Source organism: Ptychodera flava, chromosome 7, assembly GCF_041260155.1.
Source record: "Ptychodera flava strain L36383 chromosome 7, AS_Pfla_20210202, whole genome shotgun sequence".
Classification (NCBI taxonomy): Eukaryota; Metazoa; Hemichordata; class Enteropneusta; family Ptychoderidae; genus Ptychodera; species Ptychodera flava.
The window spans coordinates 10,552,611-10,569,003 of NC_091934.1; the positions used below are offsets into that span (position 1 = coordinate 10,552,611).

Sequence of the window (16,393 nt, forward strand, 5' to 3'; positions counted from 1 at the left end):
TTGTCATGTACATTCGCCTAAATTTAAACTACCGCGATAACGGTTTTGATATCTTTTAGTAAAGTCAGAACAGTGACACGTAATTTTAACAAAGCTTTCGATGCATTCATTCTTTGTATGGCACGGTTCATTTTTAATTTGTGTTTGGAGTAAACTCTTTCTCAGCGATAGCCCGGGGCCCCAAAAAGTGTGCTGACCTAAGTGGTGCGCCCTCAGCGACATCGACAGAGGGCTTTCAACTTCAAGATGGCGAATTAGTTTAGGGTGGCTGACGACCTGTTAAAGACATCAGAGATGTTTGGGAGGCACGGAGCAATTTCTTGAACGAACTGACATATCACCAGTGAAGAGGTATGTAATGTTGTGTCAGAGCTTCAAGATAGGCGCTCGGTATAATCACAGTGTCCTAGAAAATCACACCTGCGTGTGTACCGTGCTCAGGTAAACGAACCTCGCCCAGCTGTCAGCTGTGTACACAAATGAATCTTACGTATAACACGTACGATGAATCACAACTCCAATGATCTCCTTTGAAAACGTAACTTGAACGAGTAATACCCTTGGGAATACCTTTTGAAGAGCTATAATCCTAGTATTTCTGTCGGTATATCTACCTATCAACTTTATTTTTGCTCGTGATATACGATTAGGGAACCACCTCCCTGACTAAATCTCCATATTTATTTCGCTATGCAGTGATAGAATACAAATGAAGATATTAGGTAATCAAAACAGTGTTGTTTATTTGTATAAGAATACACACTAACTCGCAGGTTCAGAATTTTGATCCCTTCCAGAGGATTGCCGTATGATGTTTTTCACATACCTGCCCAAAACTGTATTCATGCTGGTTCAGTTGAAGAGTTCTAGAATACACTGAGATTGAGAAACAGACAAGGTGCACTTGAAAGTTGAATTGAAATATCGCCCAAAGACTGGCCTTTTTACTTCTGCTATAAAATGTTGTGTGTGATCTTTTATCACCGCAAATTAAATTTCAATATTGCTCTGTTCAAACGATGGTTATGTTGATCTGCAAATGATCAGACAGGTCAAGTAATTTTATGTGAGAATTGTTATTTTAGATATTTGAAATAGTAGCAGAGACTTCCAATTTGACTACCTATGTTATATACAATTTTTAGCCATCTTTTATTTAACAGTGAGAGTGTTTCACTCAGTGCTGGACTTTTTTTTATCTCAAGGCAACATAATTCCAAAACCTCAGTATATTTTCCCTGATTGAAAAACATGATCAAGTTGTAAACCTGGTATTATATCATAGACCAGTATATTGACGGCGCAAATACAGCCATCTGATTGGTCGAGACGCAAAAAGAACCGTGGTATATTGGCGATATACCACAGCTGGCATATGCACGAGCTCTCAGCTTTCAAGAGCAAAATCCGTTTTTGACGTTCCATGCCAGAATTATGATATAACAATAAATCACACCCAGCGATGGTATACCACTCGATGTTGACCAGTTCACGACATACATGCACTCGCTATCGCTCGTGCATGTATGTCGTGAACTGGTCAAAATCTCGTGATATACCATCGCTGGGTGTTACTCAGTACGTAACTCAGTATGTAATATAAAGTCTTTATAAATTGAATTACTTGAAAGTAATAAACTTTTAGAAATCAGGGGTTTGACTTGTGGAAGTTGATGTTTCATTGTAACTTTAATTTTTAGTGAAGTATGAAAGGGTAGACTTTTAACAAGAAAAAGAAAATGTGTTTTGATGACTCAAAAGTCATGAAGTCTCATTTGCTTGGACTACAGTGCTATCTTTCAAAACTTGTTTTATTGTCCCATGAAAATGGTATGAAAAAGAGAGATGTGAATTTTTTGTAAAATAAGTACACTTTCACCCATTACTACAAGAATATTCAATGTGAATACATGTGACTTCAGTCATCTCTTCTTGAAAAGTATTGCTGATGCTTTATTCAAGTATAAACATTTGCACTATAACGGGTAAAATGGATGTATTTAGTGTAGTTATAGTGTTCAAAATTGAAAGATTTGAACTTTTACTGAAATATTAACCATTCCCTTTCAATCATTCCCTTTTGAAATCCAGAATAAAAATCAAGGGTCACTGAGCAAAATTTGGTCCTGGAGAAACAATGTATCCAATATTTATGGACACTGGAAATTCAAAAAGGCCGCTATCTTCATGTTAACTTGTCTTTGAAATATTAAATTTTTGATTTACACCAAAAAAAGCCAGTGAAAAATTCATTTAGTCTATGAGCTTCAAAATTAGGCCCCACATGTGGTACACCAAAAATGTATTGTAAAAGTTTAAGAGTCTAAATATATCTCTTCAAGGCACATTCTCCCCTAAATGAGGTAACTAACATATTTCTACCAGTACATACATGCCAGTTGTTCATTACAAAATTCAATGAACTACCATCTTTTTTCCCTTTGTGACATTTCAGTAATAACCAATGTAGACAAGTGTGAGTCAACAAGAGGTGTAACATCACCATGCATACTCTATTCATGCAAGTATTGACCCAGAGAGACCTTGCCAGGGCTGGTGATCTGTTCTCAATCGAAGACAAAGACATTGTAGATGACTTGTCAGACGTCTTGAGAAAGATTCAAGAAATCTCCTCCTCTAAAGATTACCTGAAAAATGATAATGATCAGTCAGTGGTTGAAATTTGCATCACAAGGGTCACCACGGCGATACGGTAAGTTGAGAAAAAGTTCACATTTAATTCACAAACCTGAATCAAGTTCCACTTCCATGTCCAACAACACAGTTATGTTAATGTTTTGATGGTTTGCAGTGTGATAGATTTGTCTCTGTACTTCAAAAGATTGTTAATTTGAGCACCAAAGTCAATTTTTATTGCCTCCATAAAATATAACCCAGTCAATTTTTTTCAGATTTTCGCCAAAATTTTGATAGAAAAATGTAGGCAATGAAATGTGATGTCCATTTGGTCCAAAATTATCAAAAAAATGCAGGAAGATTTATTAAAATTAGTAAAATTTTGTACTAAAAATTTGGCGGAAAAAATTACAGCACTCATAAGGGTTAAGTTTTGATGTTTGTTATAACTGATTTTAATGATTCTGATTGGACGACACTCATAGCTAGGAAATGTGTGATGTGTCACAGTGTCTGTGAAGAGGTCTAGTGGACTGCATTCCTTGATAAACATCTCTTCCAAAGAATGTTGAGTAGTTTTCAAAGGATAGCATCAGAAAATCAATGTTATAACAAAAATTTAATTCCCAAACCTTGCTTTGAAAAACTTCTCTGTTGAAAGTTACACTTTCATATGGGAACCTTTTGATCTATATTCCTCTGACTGGAATTTTTATCCACTACTGATTGATCACAAATATCCTCTGTATGTTTTCATTAACATTGAGATAAGTTTTCAAACCTCGTGTTTCAAAGACTATGAGACCAAGTTTTTCTGTATAAAGCAGATATACGCCCATTCTTACAGGCCTGTGTTTGCATCAGATTGTCTCATCAGAAAATCCACCCACCAGATTACAATTCCAATGGAAAACAAAAGGCTATCACACCTCCATAATCCTCTTACAGACTAGAACACAGGCAATTCCAGGTATTGCCAAAAAGGGCCTTTAAAGTTTGTGTTGTTGGAATTTTGATTTGCTTTTGATATGAAAGAACATTGAAACTATATGTACAGATATTGTACATGCCGTTTATGATAGTATGAGACCTGCATGTATCAACCATTTAATATAGGGATTCTAAAGGTTTGGTTGAGAATAAAGATTAACTCTTTCTTCAAAAACTTTGTAAGTTTCCAGCCGTAGCAACTACAACCGATCAAAATTATGAGCCGTTGTTTTTTTGACCATTGACTGTTATTTATGTCTAGCCAATAAAAATGCTAAATCTCCCAACAAACTTTATTGGAAATTGTGAAGTTGCTAGGGAAAATTTGTGCAAATACTGTACACAGCATCAACACATGCAATAATAAATATTAATGAGGCTTAAATGTTTTCGACTGGCCATCTTGTTGGCAAGTTGAGAAAATACAAAATTATTGACCTTATGAGAGAGGTTTGACATTTAATTTTCAAAGTATTTTTTGAAAACTATGTAAATGTCTTTCAATATCTAAGTGTATTCAAGTATTAAGGATAATTTTGTTGTTCCAAAGGGCGTCAAGTGACTTTGTCTTCTTGTTCATAATTTTATTATCAACAGTCAACATGACCTTGCAATTATTGCAAACTGTAACAAGAAGACAATACAACTTGTACAGTTTTCAGATAGTTGTACAATAGTCTTGCCTGTATCAAGGGGTAGAAACTGTGACTAATGGTGATCTTTTCTTTGTTTTTTGTTTTGTAAATTAACTTCAGTTTCTTGTTCTGCTCCCAAAAGCATATTGAGATACATTGAACTCAGCTTGTCAACTCAGTTTCTACATGCATAGACTTCACATACTGTTGGCAAGTGAATTCTAGTCCAGACTAGACTTCAAATTAACAGTGTAGTTTACAGATATAGACACTGTGTTGACAAGCTGAAACGTTGGTATGTCAATATACTTTGGGGAGTAGAATAAGAACTTACTGTTGATATACAAAACAAAAATTGTGAATAATCATTGAAAGGTAAAGCTACTGGCCCTTTAAACAATCAAATTTTCTTCAGACGATGTTTTCTATTGATCAAAATGTATCTATCAATGTTCCATAAATACTGTTTGTTGAGCAGTACATATGCCTTATCACATGGTATTTCTTCCTCTGATTCATGCCTTCTCAAAACCCAGCAAGTAAACAAAAAATCTTTCAGTGAACAATATTTCTCTTTCTCTGGTCCTTCTTCTTCAACAATCTCCCCTTTAATCTCCAGCACTCCCAGTCATTAACATCTTTTTGTCGTTCTCTGAAGACTTATCTGTGCAAATTCTACCTAAAAGTCTTTCTACAGCACCTGCCGCTCATGGAGACTAGGTGCTTTATAAACATTCTTTACTATTATCATTATTAAATTTGAAAATCTGCATTTTCATCAAACCACTCTGTAAAATTTGTATAATTTAACGCTTCTTATTTTATGTTATCTGTCATATCAGGACAAACTTGTTAAAATCTGTAGACCAGAATACATTTACAACTTTCAGTAGGGCTGGTGGACTTAAATCAGGGAAATGGTGATATAGAATTACATTCTGATTTGAAGTTCAGGAGCTTGAATGATTCACTCATAATTTTATTTTTGTGCTGTCTTTACACACAGAGAGACTGGGTCTATTGAGAAGCATGCTGCAGCATTGGTGTCACTCTGGCAGTGTTGTCTGGAACACAATTTGAAACCTAGCAACAAAGATGAAGATCCACCCCATGCCAAGATTGCATCAGATATTATGAGTTGCCTCTTCATGGTAAGATGCAAATACTTAACAACCTTTTAAGCACCAAAGTCAATTTTTGACATGTTTATAAAACATACCTTTAATATTTTTCCAGATTTTTTGCCAAAATTTTGATAAAAAACTGTATCCAATGAAAGGTGATGTCCATTTGGTCCAAAATTATAAATCAATTACTAAAAAATTCATAAAAATTGGTAAAATGTTGCACTAAAAATTTTGGTGGGAAAATTACAGCACTCAAAGGGTTAATTAGCATATATTCTCTATAGTTAATCCTTTCATTTTGATTTAGATAAACACATCATGGTTTGCATGCACAGTACGTGTATACCAAACACTTTATTTGCAGGGTCCAGTGAAATCAGCTGTATTCACTGCTTGTTTACATGCCATCATCATAACTCCAATCTTAAAGACTACACCGTTTTCGATGTTCCCCTCTCCACCTCCCTCAAAAGACTATTCACAATTTGTCCTTTGTGATTCAAATCCTAGATTCTTTGTTGACTTGTGGTAATTTACTACCCTGCTCTTTAAAATATTCTGTACATAACAATACAGTTATGTGAATATGTGACGCTTTCTATTGTTTTAAATTTAGATCATGATTCAACGCCAGTATCCCTGACTTCATATCCAACAATCAAAGATTAAATAAGTGGGGCTTTTGGAATGAACATTTTTTCCAGTTAAATAATCATCATTATTTAACAATCAAAATGAGAGAATTCACTTTGGAGGAAATGAAAATGATCTCTTTGACACTTATATTTTTCTACAATGGTGAAAATTGTCTGTAAAACAATGAGGCATACCAACATAGTTGTGTTAGATTTTTGATACTGTACATTTGCTGTTGAAATCTGAGGAAGAATATGTCACGTTAGAGGACACAAGTACCTACAAGAATGAGAAATCCCCAAATACCGGTACATACAGACTTGCCTGACTTACTATTATCAAAGTGATTAGAAATTTTGTTTTTAGAATAATAGTGCTATCAATACACTTGGAAGAGTTTACAAGTTACCGGTATGTTTCGTGTATCCTTCCCTGTATATTGAGTTTTATGTCATCATTATCACAGAAAGAAACTCAGTTGCTGATATTTCCAGAACATGCCTGTAACAGGCGCTCCCATCAGTCCCCACTGTTACATGTAGGTGTGTCTAAATAACTGCTGTTGCAGAGATTGTAATTTTGGTGAGATTCTCACCCTTGCACCACTATGGTTTGGCTCAAACCTATTGCTACCAATGTTTAGCGTGGACCTGCTTACAGGGAATTGGGGGTGAACACAGGTGAATGTATTAACCAGACTTGACATCAAATATGTCAGTACATGTACCATAAACAGTATCATTCGTATCCACTGTTCTGACCATAGATCTGAAATACAGAAGTATACACTATTTTAGCCTGTGCTTAATCCCAGGGCCACTTACAGGCATTTAACTTCCAAAACCTTTGGCATTGTATTTTAACCTTTTCCAAAATAACACAGTTATATCCCTTGACAATATACAAATGTGAAAGAGTTTTCAGACTCTGTCAATGTCATGTATCTGTCTGCTCAGACCTATGTACAGTCATGTACAGGTATTGGTACAAGCTGAAAATTCAGGCCATGTCACATGCTGGAAAACAAGGTTGATTTTAAAAGTTGTTGTGTGTCTGTGGCACTGTGCTGTACATACGAATGTCCTCCCAAGTTACAACACTGTATACAGATGTATGTCACAACACTGTGACAGCCCTGTGCAGTTGCTACTGACTTGTATCACTGTTTTGTGACACAAGCTGCACAGGGTGTGTTACTGTGCAGAGAAACAAGGATAGCATATTAAGGAAGGTCTTTGGCCACTCTTGCAAAGAAGATGGAGTGACATAGATAGAATCAGAGAAACAAGAAAACACTGAGATAATAGGGATTATTTAGAAAGAGGGACACAGCCTGAGGGTTGAGTGATTAACTTGTCATAGTTTACATTAAAATGCTCTCAACTGTGACCTTTCACTGACCTACATTTACTGTTGAATTTTAGGACATGATTTTATCTGTTTTGCAGTGTACCTAGTTTCTTCCTCAATCTAAAATCAAACTGTCATTACACACTCTTAGGCTCCTGAAACGATGATGGAAAATTGGGTCTCAAAAAAGTGGACATTGTTTGCCATTCATGTAAACCATCGTCCATAAACATGAAAACTCCATGACAGTTACACCCTTTTAAAATCATAAAACTCCAAGAAACTCAGTGAAAAAAACATTTGTGTCAGTGGAGTAGATTCAAGATAATACACTCGCAAAGTTTTTCCAATGAACCTTGATCTAACAAACAATTACAAAAATTGATCTCTCCGCAGAAACATACATGGCAAGCACTTCTTTGTCATGTTATAGAAACAAAAAAGTTTCAAAAACTTTTTCACAAACATGACAACAGTATGTTGTATAAATTGCAAATTGTGACTGACAGACAGCTAAAGATATTCAGTTAGATTGTATCCCTGTACATGGTTAAGAAATGCCCTGATGGATAAAAACTGGACAAAATCAGTGAATGCTTTGTCACTTTTAGAGTCTGGTTCACAAATGAACACACTGAAACACACTGGTATTAATCCACAGCTTTTCATTGTACAGCTATACAGGGTATTTGAAGTTTATCTTAAAGGAACATGTCTGTTGATTTTGACTAACAATAAGAAGACGTTTAAAAGGATTAGTTCAGTCTGGCCTGTTCTTACTGAAATGAATTGAGAAGTCAGTCAAGAAATTCAAGAAAAAGAAAGCAAGGTCCTTGACTAAGGATTTGTTTTATTTGATGATTCATTTATGAAGTCCCTTTTTATTGTAATGTACAGAACATATCCAAGGATGTAACTCAAAGAAATTTGTAAACTGTGCATGAAACCCTGATAATATTCAGAAAGTTTTCTCTTCTCAGTTTAGATTGTACTGTAGATTAAAGTTGTTATTACTGTATATTGACCTTTTGAGTACCAAAGTTGATTTTCATTGCCTTTGTAAAATATAAGTTAGACAATTTTTGTCAGGTTCAAACATATTTTTTCAGATTTTCTCAAAAATTTTGATCAAAAACTGTAGGCTATTAAAAGTGTTGTCCGTTTGGTCCAAAATTATCAAAGAAATTACAGAAAAATTCATAAAAATTTGTAAAATGTTGCACTAAAATTTTGGCGGGAAAAATTACAGTACTCAAAGGGTTAAAGTTGCACTCCTCAATCCCTAGTTATTACATCAGTGCTTGTTGATTACATCAGTTCTTTTTTATTATATAAGCGCTCGTTGATTACGTCAACACCTGTTGACTTTGACAATTCACATTATATCAGTCCTTTGTTCTTCTTTGTAAATTGTATGCTGTTATTCAATTTGTCATTATGTCAATAAAAAACTGCCCCATTGTATGTAGTTTCATTGGGTAATTTAAAACAAGGAGTGTTCCCTCAGGTAGCCAGTGATTTTTGGACACCGTGGTGCGAAGCACCAAAGGTGTCCTATGTCGCCACAATGTCTGTGTGTGTGTCCGTCTGTCCGTCCGTCCGTCTGTCCGTCCGTCTGTCCGTCCGTCCGTAGACAGATTTTGTTCCACTCATAACTTAAGAACCCTTAGGTCCAATGTCATGCAATTTGGTATTTGGTATTATCATGATGAGACTTAGATCTGATTAGATTTTGGTGGGTGTGGCTTATTAATTAATTGCTCATTTGCATATTTTATGACTTTTTTCGTTCACGCAGATATCTCAGAGACGCCTGGAGCGATTTCGTTCAAACTTGGTAAAAGGATAGTACTCTACCTCATACAGATGCATATTGATTTGTTTCACAATGCGATCAAATTTGGCCGTGTTAGAGGACTTTTTAGTTTTCACCTCCATAGACTCCCATGTATAAGGCAGTCCATAGACTCCCATGTTTAAGGCAGTCCATAGACTCCCATGTATAAGGCAGTCCATAGACTCCCATGTATAAGGAAGTCCATAGACTCCCATGTATAAGGCAGTCCATAGACTCCCATGTATAAGGCAGTCCATAGACTCCCATGTATAAGGCAGTCCATAGACATGTATAAGGCAGTCCATAGACTCCCATGTATAAGGCCAAGAAAAATAAAAATTTAGTTTCTCATCGTATTCATATTGCAAAAAGGATGCAGTGACACAGTTTTTAGTCCCCACAGATAAAGTCCAGGGGGCTCATAGATATGATTGGGTCATGTCAGTCCGTTAGTCCATCCATGTGAGTCCATCCGTTTACGCAGATATCTCAGACGCTCTGACAAAATGTCACGTGACCTTTGACCTCAAATATACATATTTGTCCATAACTCGGTAACCACAAGTGCTAAACCTTTCATATATGGTATGATGCCACATATTGTACCTCATTAATTATGTGCATATCTAATTTTGAGCAAGCCAATAGAGCTAGAGGTCTGATTTTTGGTATATATGGATAACTTAGCAATACAATTTTTTTGACAAAATGTCATGTGACCTTGGTGACCTTTGACCTCAAATATACATATTTGTCCATAACTCAGTAATCACTAATGCTACATCCTTCATATTTGGTATGATGGGACACCATATGACGCCACATATTGTTCCTCATTAATTATGTACATATCTAATTTTGAGCGAGCCAATAGAAACAGAGGTCTGATTTTTGGTATGTACGGATAACTTAGCAATGCTATTTTTTTGACAAAATGTCACGTGACCTCAATTACCTTTGACCTCCAGTGTTCTGCCGAGGCCGCGGCCTTGCGCCATTGCCGCAAAAATAAAATTGAAGACCCCAAAAAAATCAATCATCGGGTCCGGCAGGCGCAGCACGCCATCAGTCCCACTAAACTTTCGGTAAAAAAATACACTTATTTACGTACTATACGCGAAAGGCCAAACGCGGAAGTAGACATTCCACGCTGCTCATGCGTGCATGCTGCTCGTGAGAACATGAGACGTGTTGCTTCCATAGCAACCTTCAGTGATTTTTTATTTGCATAATCGTGAACTAGGTTTTCATCGGCTAGATTCAAGTCAGCCAGTCAGCGTACTCTCTGGCAGTGGAAAGGAAAATTGCTTCCGTGAATAAATCAAAACACCGAGGCAGAACAATTCTTAGTTTTTTTGGACCAATTCCGCCCTAAAAAGGCAAATCCAACAACCGGACGAGTGAAGACAATACGATCGAACATGACATCGTGTCTCAGCTGTTTACATCCTCGGAAACTGAAAACCAATGCACGCCGCTGCCATCCACATCGGAAACGCATCAGTCAGAAACAGAGCAGTCTCAAAACATTGAGCAGCCATGCATCGGAAACTCAGCCTTCATTGAGGCAGGCCAGTGTTTCCGTTAATGCAAAATCCTGCGTATTTTACGCAAAATTGTTCTGAAATACGCAAAATAAATCATGACTGCGTAAACTAATACGCATTGAGAAATGCCGCCCCATGACACGACGTACTTGCCGCACTGCATGTATTGTATTGTATTGCCTGAATGTGGTTCAATGCAGGACAAAATTAGAACATATGCACCTACCTGCTTGCAAGTGACATTTATCATGATATTGCAACATTTTAGATTTTAGCAGACCGCAGCACTTTATGCAACATTGTATTTCATCATCACAAAACATCACGTCAATCAGTTCTGTACAGACAATGGCACTACAGATGCAAAAAATTCGAGAATCGATCGAGTCTACGTTGTTGGTAACACAATACAGTTAATGGTCATTACGTCGCATGTTATTTGGAAAGTGTTTACGGATGACCATTTAGAATCTGTCGGGTTGCATTCTTGAGAGGTCCCGCTGGACTTTGAACAGTATCTGCTTTTTGTTGGCCCTTTGAAAACACTAATTTCACAGTCAGAAGGTATTTTCTTTGAACATGATCAGATCTCATTTGGCTGCTCCACGATCATATACGGGGACATGCATCACGGCATGGCAAGCGTTCAGCTACACCTTGAAGCCCCCAGTTTGTTGTTTTTTATTAATAGAGCATGCGCATTACAGGAAACCCTCCAGTTCTACAGAAAAGACTGCCCAACTCACATCAGATACTGATTCCTTAGCCGTACGCATTTTGAATACATTTTACGCAAATAAAAACTCAGTTGCGTAAAATCATATGCAAGTTTTGAAATTGTCTTGCAGGCATGTTCGACGTCTTCATGAAAAATGGTTACGTGATTTCAGCTGGCTCCACTACGATGCCAAAAACAACCAAATGACTTGCAAAGTATGCATAAAGCATAATAATAAACGAAATACGATGACCCGAGACAACATGAATTTCCGAACGAGTACACTTACTCGCCTTGTAGACTGTAGGTAGGACCATAAAACCGCAGCACTCATGGAATCTGCGAGTTCGAACTTCGAAACAACAACACGGGTATGGCACGTAATAAAGTGTATAATGTCTTGAGAATGACCCCCTTTTTCAACAGCGACCCACTTTTTGAGCTTCCATGGGCCCTCAGACCCCACTGATGCAAAAGCTTGGCAGAACACTGGACCTCAAATATACATATTTGTGCATAACTCAGTAACCACAAGTGCTACACCCTTCATATTTGGTATGATGGGACACCTTATGACGCCACATATTGTACCTCATTAATTATGCACATATCTAATTTTGAGCGAGCCAATAGAGCTAGAGGTCTGATTTTTGGTATATAGGGATAACTTAGCAATACAATTATTTTGACAAAATGTTACGTGACCTCAGTGACCTTTGACCTCAAATATACATATTTGTCCAAAATCAGTAACCACAAGTGCTACACCCTTCATATTTGGTATGATGGGACACCTTATGACGCCACATATTGTACCTCATTAATTATGCACATATCTAATTTTGAGCGAGCCAATAGAGCTAGAGGTCTGATTTTTGGTATATAGTGATAACTTAGCAATACAATTTTTTTTGACAAAATGTCATGTGACCTCGGTGACCTTTGACCTCAAATATACATATTTGTCCATAACTCAGTAACCACAAGTGCTACACCCTTCATATTTGGTATGATGGGACACCTTATGACGCCACATATTGTACCTCATTAATTATGCACATATCTAATTTGAGCGAGCCAATAGAGCTAGAGGTCTGATTTTTGGTATATAGGGATAACTTAGCAATACAATTATTTTGACAAAATGTCACGTGACCTTTGACCTCAAATATACATATTTGTCCAAAACTCAGTAACCACAAGTGCTACACCCTTCATATTTGGTATGATGGGACACCTTATGACGTCACATATTGTACCTCATTAATTATGCACATATCTAATTTTGAGCGAGCCAATAGAGCTAGAGGTCTGATTTTTGGTATGTAGCGATAACTTAGCAATACAATTTTTTTGAAAAAATGTCACGTGACCTCAATGACCTTTGACCCCAAATATACATATTTGTCCATAACTCAGGAACCACAAGTGCTACACCCTTCATATTTGGTATGATGGGACACCTTATGACGCCACATATTGTACCTCATTAATTATGCACATATCTAATTTTGAGCGAGCCAATAGAGCTAGAGGTCTGATTTTTGGTATGTAGGGATAACTTAGCAATACAATTTTTTTGAAAAAATGTCACGTGACCTCAATGACCTTTGACCTCAAATATACATATTTGTCCATAACTCAGGAACCACAAGTGCTACTCCCTTCATATTTGGTATGATGGGACACCTTATGACGCCACATATTGTACCTCATTAATTATGTGCATATCTAATTTTGAGCAAGCCAATAGAGGTAAATGTATGATTTTTAGTATATAGGGACAGACTATAGGATAGAAATTTTTTGACAAAATGTCATGTGACCTCGATAACCTTTTACCTAAAATACACGATTATGTCAATAAATAAGTAACCACAAGTGCTATGTCCTTATATTTAGTAGGATGGGAGACCTTATGACAACACATGCTTTACCTGTTAATTATGCCCATATATAATTGTGGGCAAGCGAATAGAGCTAGAGGTCTGAATTTTGGCATATATGGATTAATTAGTCCCCACGGACACCGTCCGGGGGGACTTATAGGTTTGGTCATGTCCGTGCGTGTGTGCGTCCGTCCGTCCGTGCGTCCGTCCGTCCGTTCACGCAGATATCTCAGAGATGCCTGGAGCGATTTCATTCAAACTTGGTACAAGGATTAATTCATATGTCATACAGATGCACGTCGATTTGTTTTGTGATACGATCCAATATGGCTGCCAGGCGGCCATTTTATTACGATTTTTTCATGTACAGAGCCATAACTTAGGCATGTTTCAACTGATTTTATTCAAAGTTGGTACAAGGACATTGACCAATGTCATAGATATGCACGTCAATTTTTTTTGTGATACGATCCAATATGGCTGCCATGCGGCCATTTTGTTACGATTTTTTCATATACAGAGCCATAACTCAGGCATGTTTCAACAGATTTTATTCAAAGTTGGTACAAGGACATTGACCTATGTCATAGCTATGCACATCAATTTGTTTTGTGATACGATCCAATATGGCCGCTGTGCGGCCATTTTGTTACGATTTTTTCATGTACAGAACCATAACTCAGGCGTAACTCAACTGATTTTATTCAAACTTGGTACAAGGACATTGACCTATGTAATGCACATGCACATTGATTTGTTTTGTGATATGATCCAATATGGCCGCCGTGTGACCATTTTATTACGATTTTTTCATGTCCAGAACCATAACTCAGACATGTATCAAGCGAATTTATTCAAAGTTGGTACAAGGAGATTGACCAATGTTATACATATGCACATTAATTTGTTTTGTGATACGATCCAATATGGCTGCTGTGCGGCCATTTTGTTATGATTTTTTCATGTACAAGCCATAACTCAGGCATATCTCAACAAATTTTAATCAAATTTGCTACAAGGACATTAACCTATGTCATACATATGCACATTTATTTGTTTTGTGATACGATCCAATATGGCTGCCGTGTGTGGCCATTTTATTATGATTTTTTCATGTCCTGAACTACAACTCAGACATGTATCAAGCGAATTCATTCAAAAGTATTTTTATCACAGACCTAATGAAGAGGACTCTATCCTCTCTGAGGACCTGTAATCAAAGTACCCATTAACAAGTGGGGACTGTGTCATCAACGATGACTTGTTAGCAATACAATGGGGTTTTTTTCAAAATGTCACGTGACCTTGATGACCTTTGACCTTGAATATGCATATATATATGCATAACTCAGTAAACACAAGTTCTTTATGCTTCAATTTTGATAGGATAGTAGACCTTAAGATGTCACATCTTGTACCTCATTTATTATGCACATATGTATTTCTTGGCAGGCCAATACAGCTAGAGGTCTGATCTTTTTTCCCGATTTAGAACCATAACTTAGACATACCTCTTGTTTCAAAATGGGAACAATGACATAGACCTATGTGTCCATAGATCTGAACATATACACTCCAGTGATACTTCTTAATGACCTCATTTCCCTGCCCCATCACAGACTAATACTCCTATTACAAGTGGGGACTATGTCATTGTCAATGACTTGTTACTTCTAGAATATACAGAATATTATCTCACATAGTGAGTGTCTGAATATTATTCTGAATTGTATTCCAAAGCACATTCTGAAAGGACTCTTCTGGAATATACAGAATATTATCTCACATAGTGAGTGTCTGAATGTTATTCTGAATTGTATTCCTAAGCACATTCTGAAAGTAACTGTTCTGAAAATTTCACATTCTTTGCCACTGCACCATCTCCCTAATACATACTGATGACCCACGGTGTCACTCAAGTCTCACTTTGATCCTATTTTTATTTGTCATTTTCAAAACAGTGCATGTAAGGAAGCACGACATCATCATGTTGTCATTACCTATGTATATGTGTATATCAGAATGTATATGTGTATATCAGAATGTATATGTGTATATCAGAATGTATATGTGTATATCAGAATGTATATGTGTATATCAGAATGTATATGTGTATATCAGAATGTATATTTGTATATCAGAATGTATATGTGTATATCAGAATGTATATTTTTACCAGTATATCAGAATGTATATGTGTATATCAGAATGTATATGTGTATATCAGAATGTATATGTGTATATCAGAATGTATATGTGTATATCAGAATGTATATGTGTATATCAGAATGTATATGTGTATACCACAATGTAACATACAGGTTTGTATACCAATATGTACATGTGTATACCAGTACATGTATGTATGGTGAACATGCCAACGGATATCAACTTTAGAATTGCTGTACATAAATCAGTGTTGACACCATATTCAATTACACATCTGTCAGGTCCACACAGCTAGATCATATCCACACAGCTAGGTCAGGTCCGCACAGCTACATTTGGTCAGCGTTGTATATACAGTCTCCCTGAGTAAGGTCCTTGCCATTCGCATGCAAAGGTGTCAAACACAGAAAGTATAAAATGTATATGCAGCACCATCATCATGATGATTTACGTTATCCTGTCAAATTTGATTCAACATTCATTTGTCATCGAAAGCAAAGCCTGATTATAAATTGTAATTGCAAAACGTCAGCCATTGTGGTTGTTTGGAATTAGATCGTTTTGTGGGTTTGATTGTCGTCTCGTGTTAACTTTAACAAAGCTGACACGCTGGGCCATAATTTTCATTCCATTATCTTAATTACATTTTCATTGTAGTCAGTGTAAATTACACTAATTCACAGTGTCAGCGTGCCAGCAGACCATGGAACTCAAAGCGTTATTCCTGAATGTTTAATAATTCATACATCATCAGTGTGTTGTACACTGTAGTAAGATATGTACTGGCCTTGATGATGGAACAGTTCTGTGTATTTCAACCCTAACAAATGGAAATAAGAAGAGAGGGGAATCCATTTT

The 16,393-nt window shown here is 36.6% G+C and overlaps 1 protein-coding gene across 2 annotated transcripts in view; it reads left to right on the forward strand.

Annotated features, from left to right (window-relative positions):
• Positions 1-230: 230 nt before the first annotated feature.
• Positions 231-16,393, forward strand: part of LOC139136752 (ventricular zone-expressed PH domain-containing protein 1-like) — a 32,227-nt gene continuing 16,064 nt past the window's right edge. For both annotated transcript variants that reach the window (XM_070704568.1, XM_070704569.1), the window contains exons 1-3: positions 231-351; positions 2,456-2,713; positions 5,269-5,413. In XM_070704568.1, coding sequence (XP_070560669.1) covers positions 2,505-2,713; positions 5,269-5,413 — 354 coding nt within the window. In that variant the 5' untranslated portion in view covers positions 231-351; positions 2,456-2,504. The remainder of the gene's footprint in view (positions 352-2,455; positions 2,714-5,268; positions 5,414-16,393) is intronic.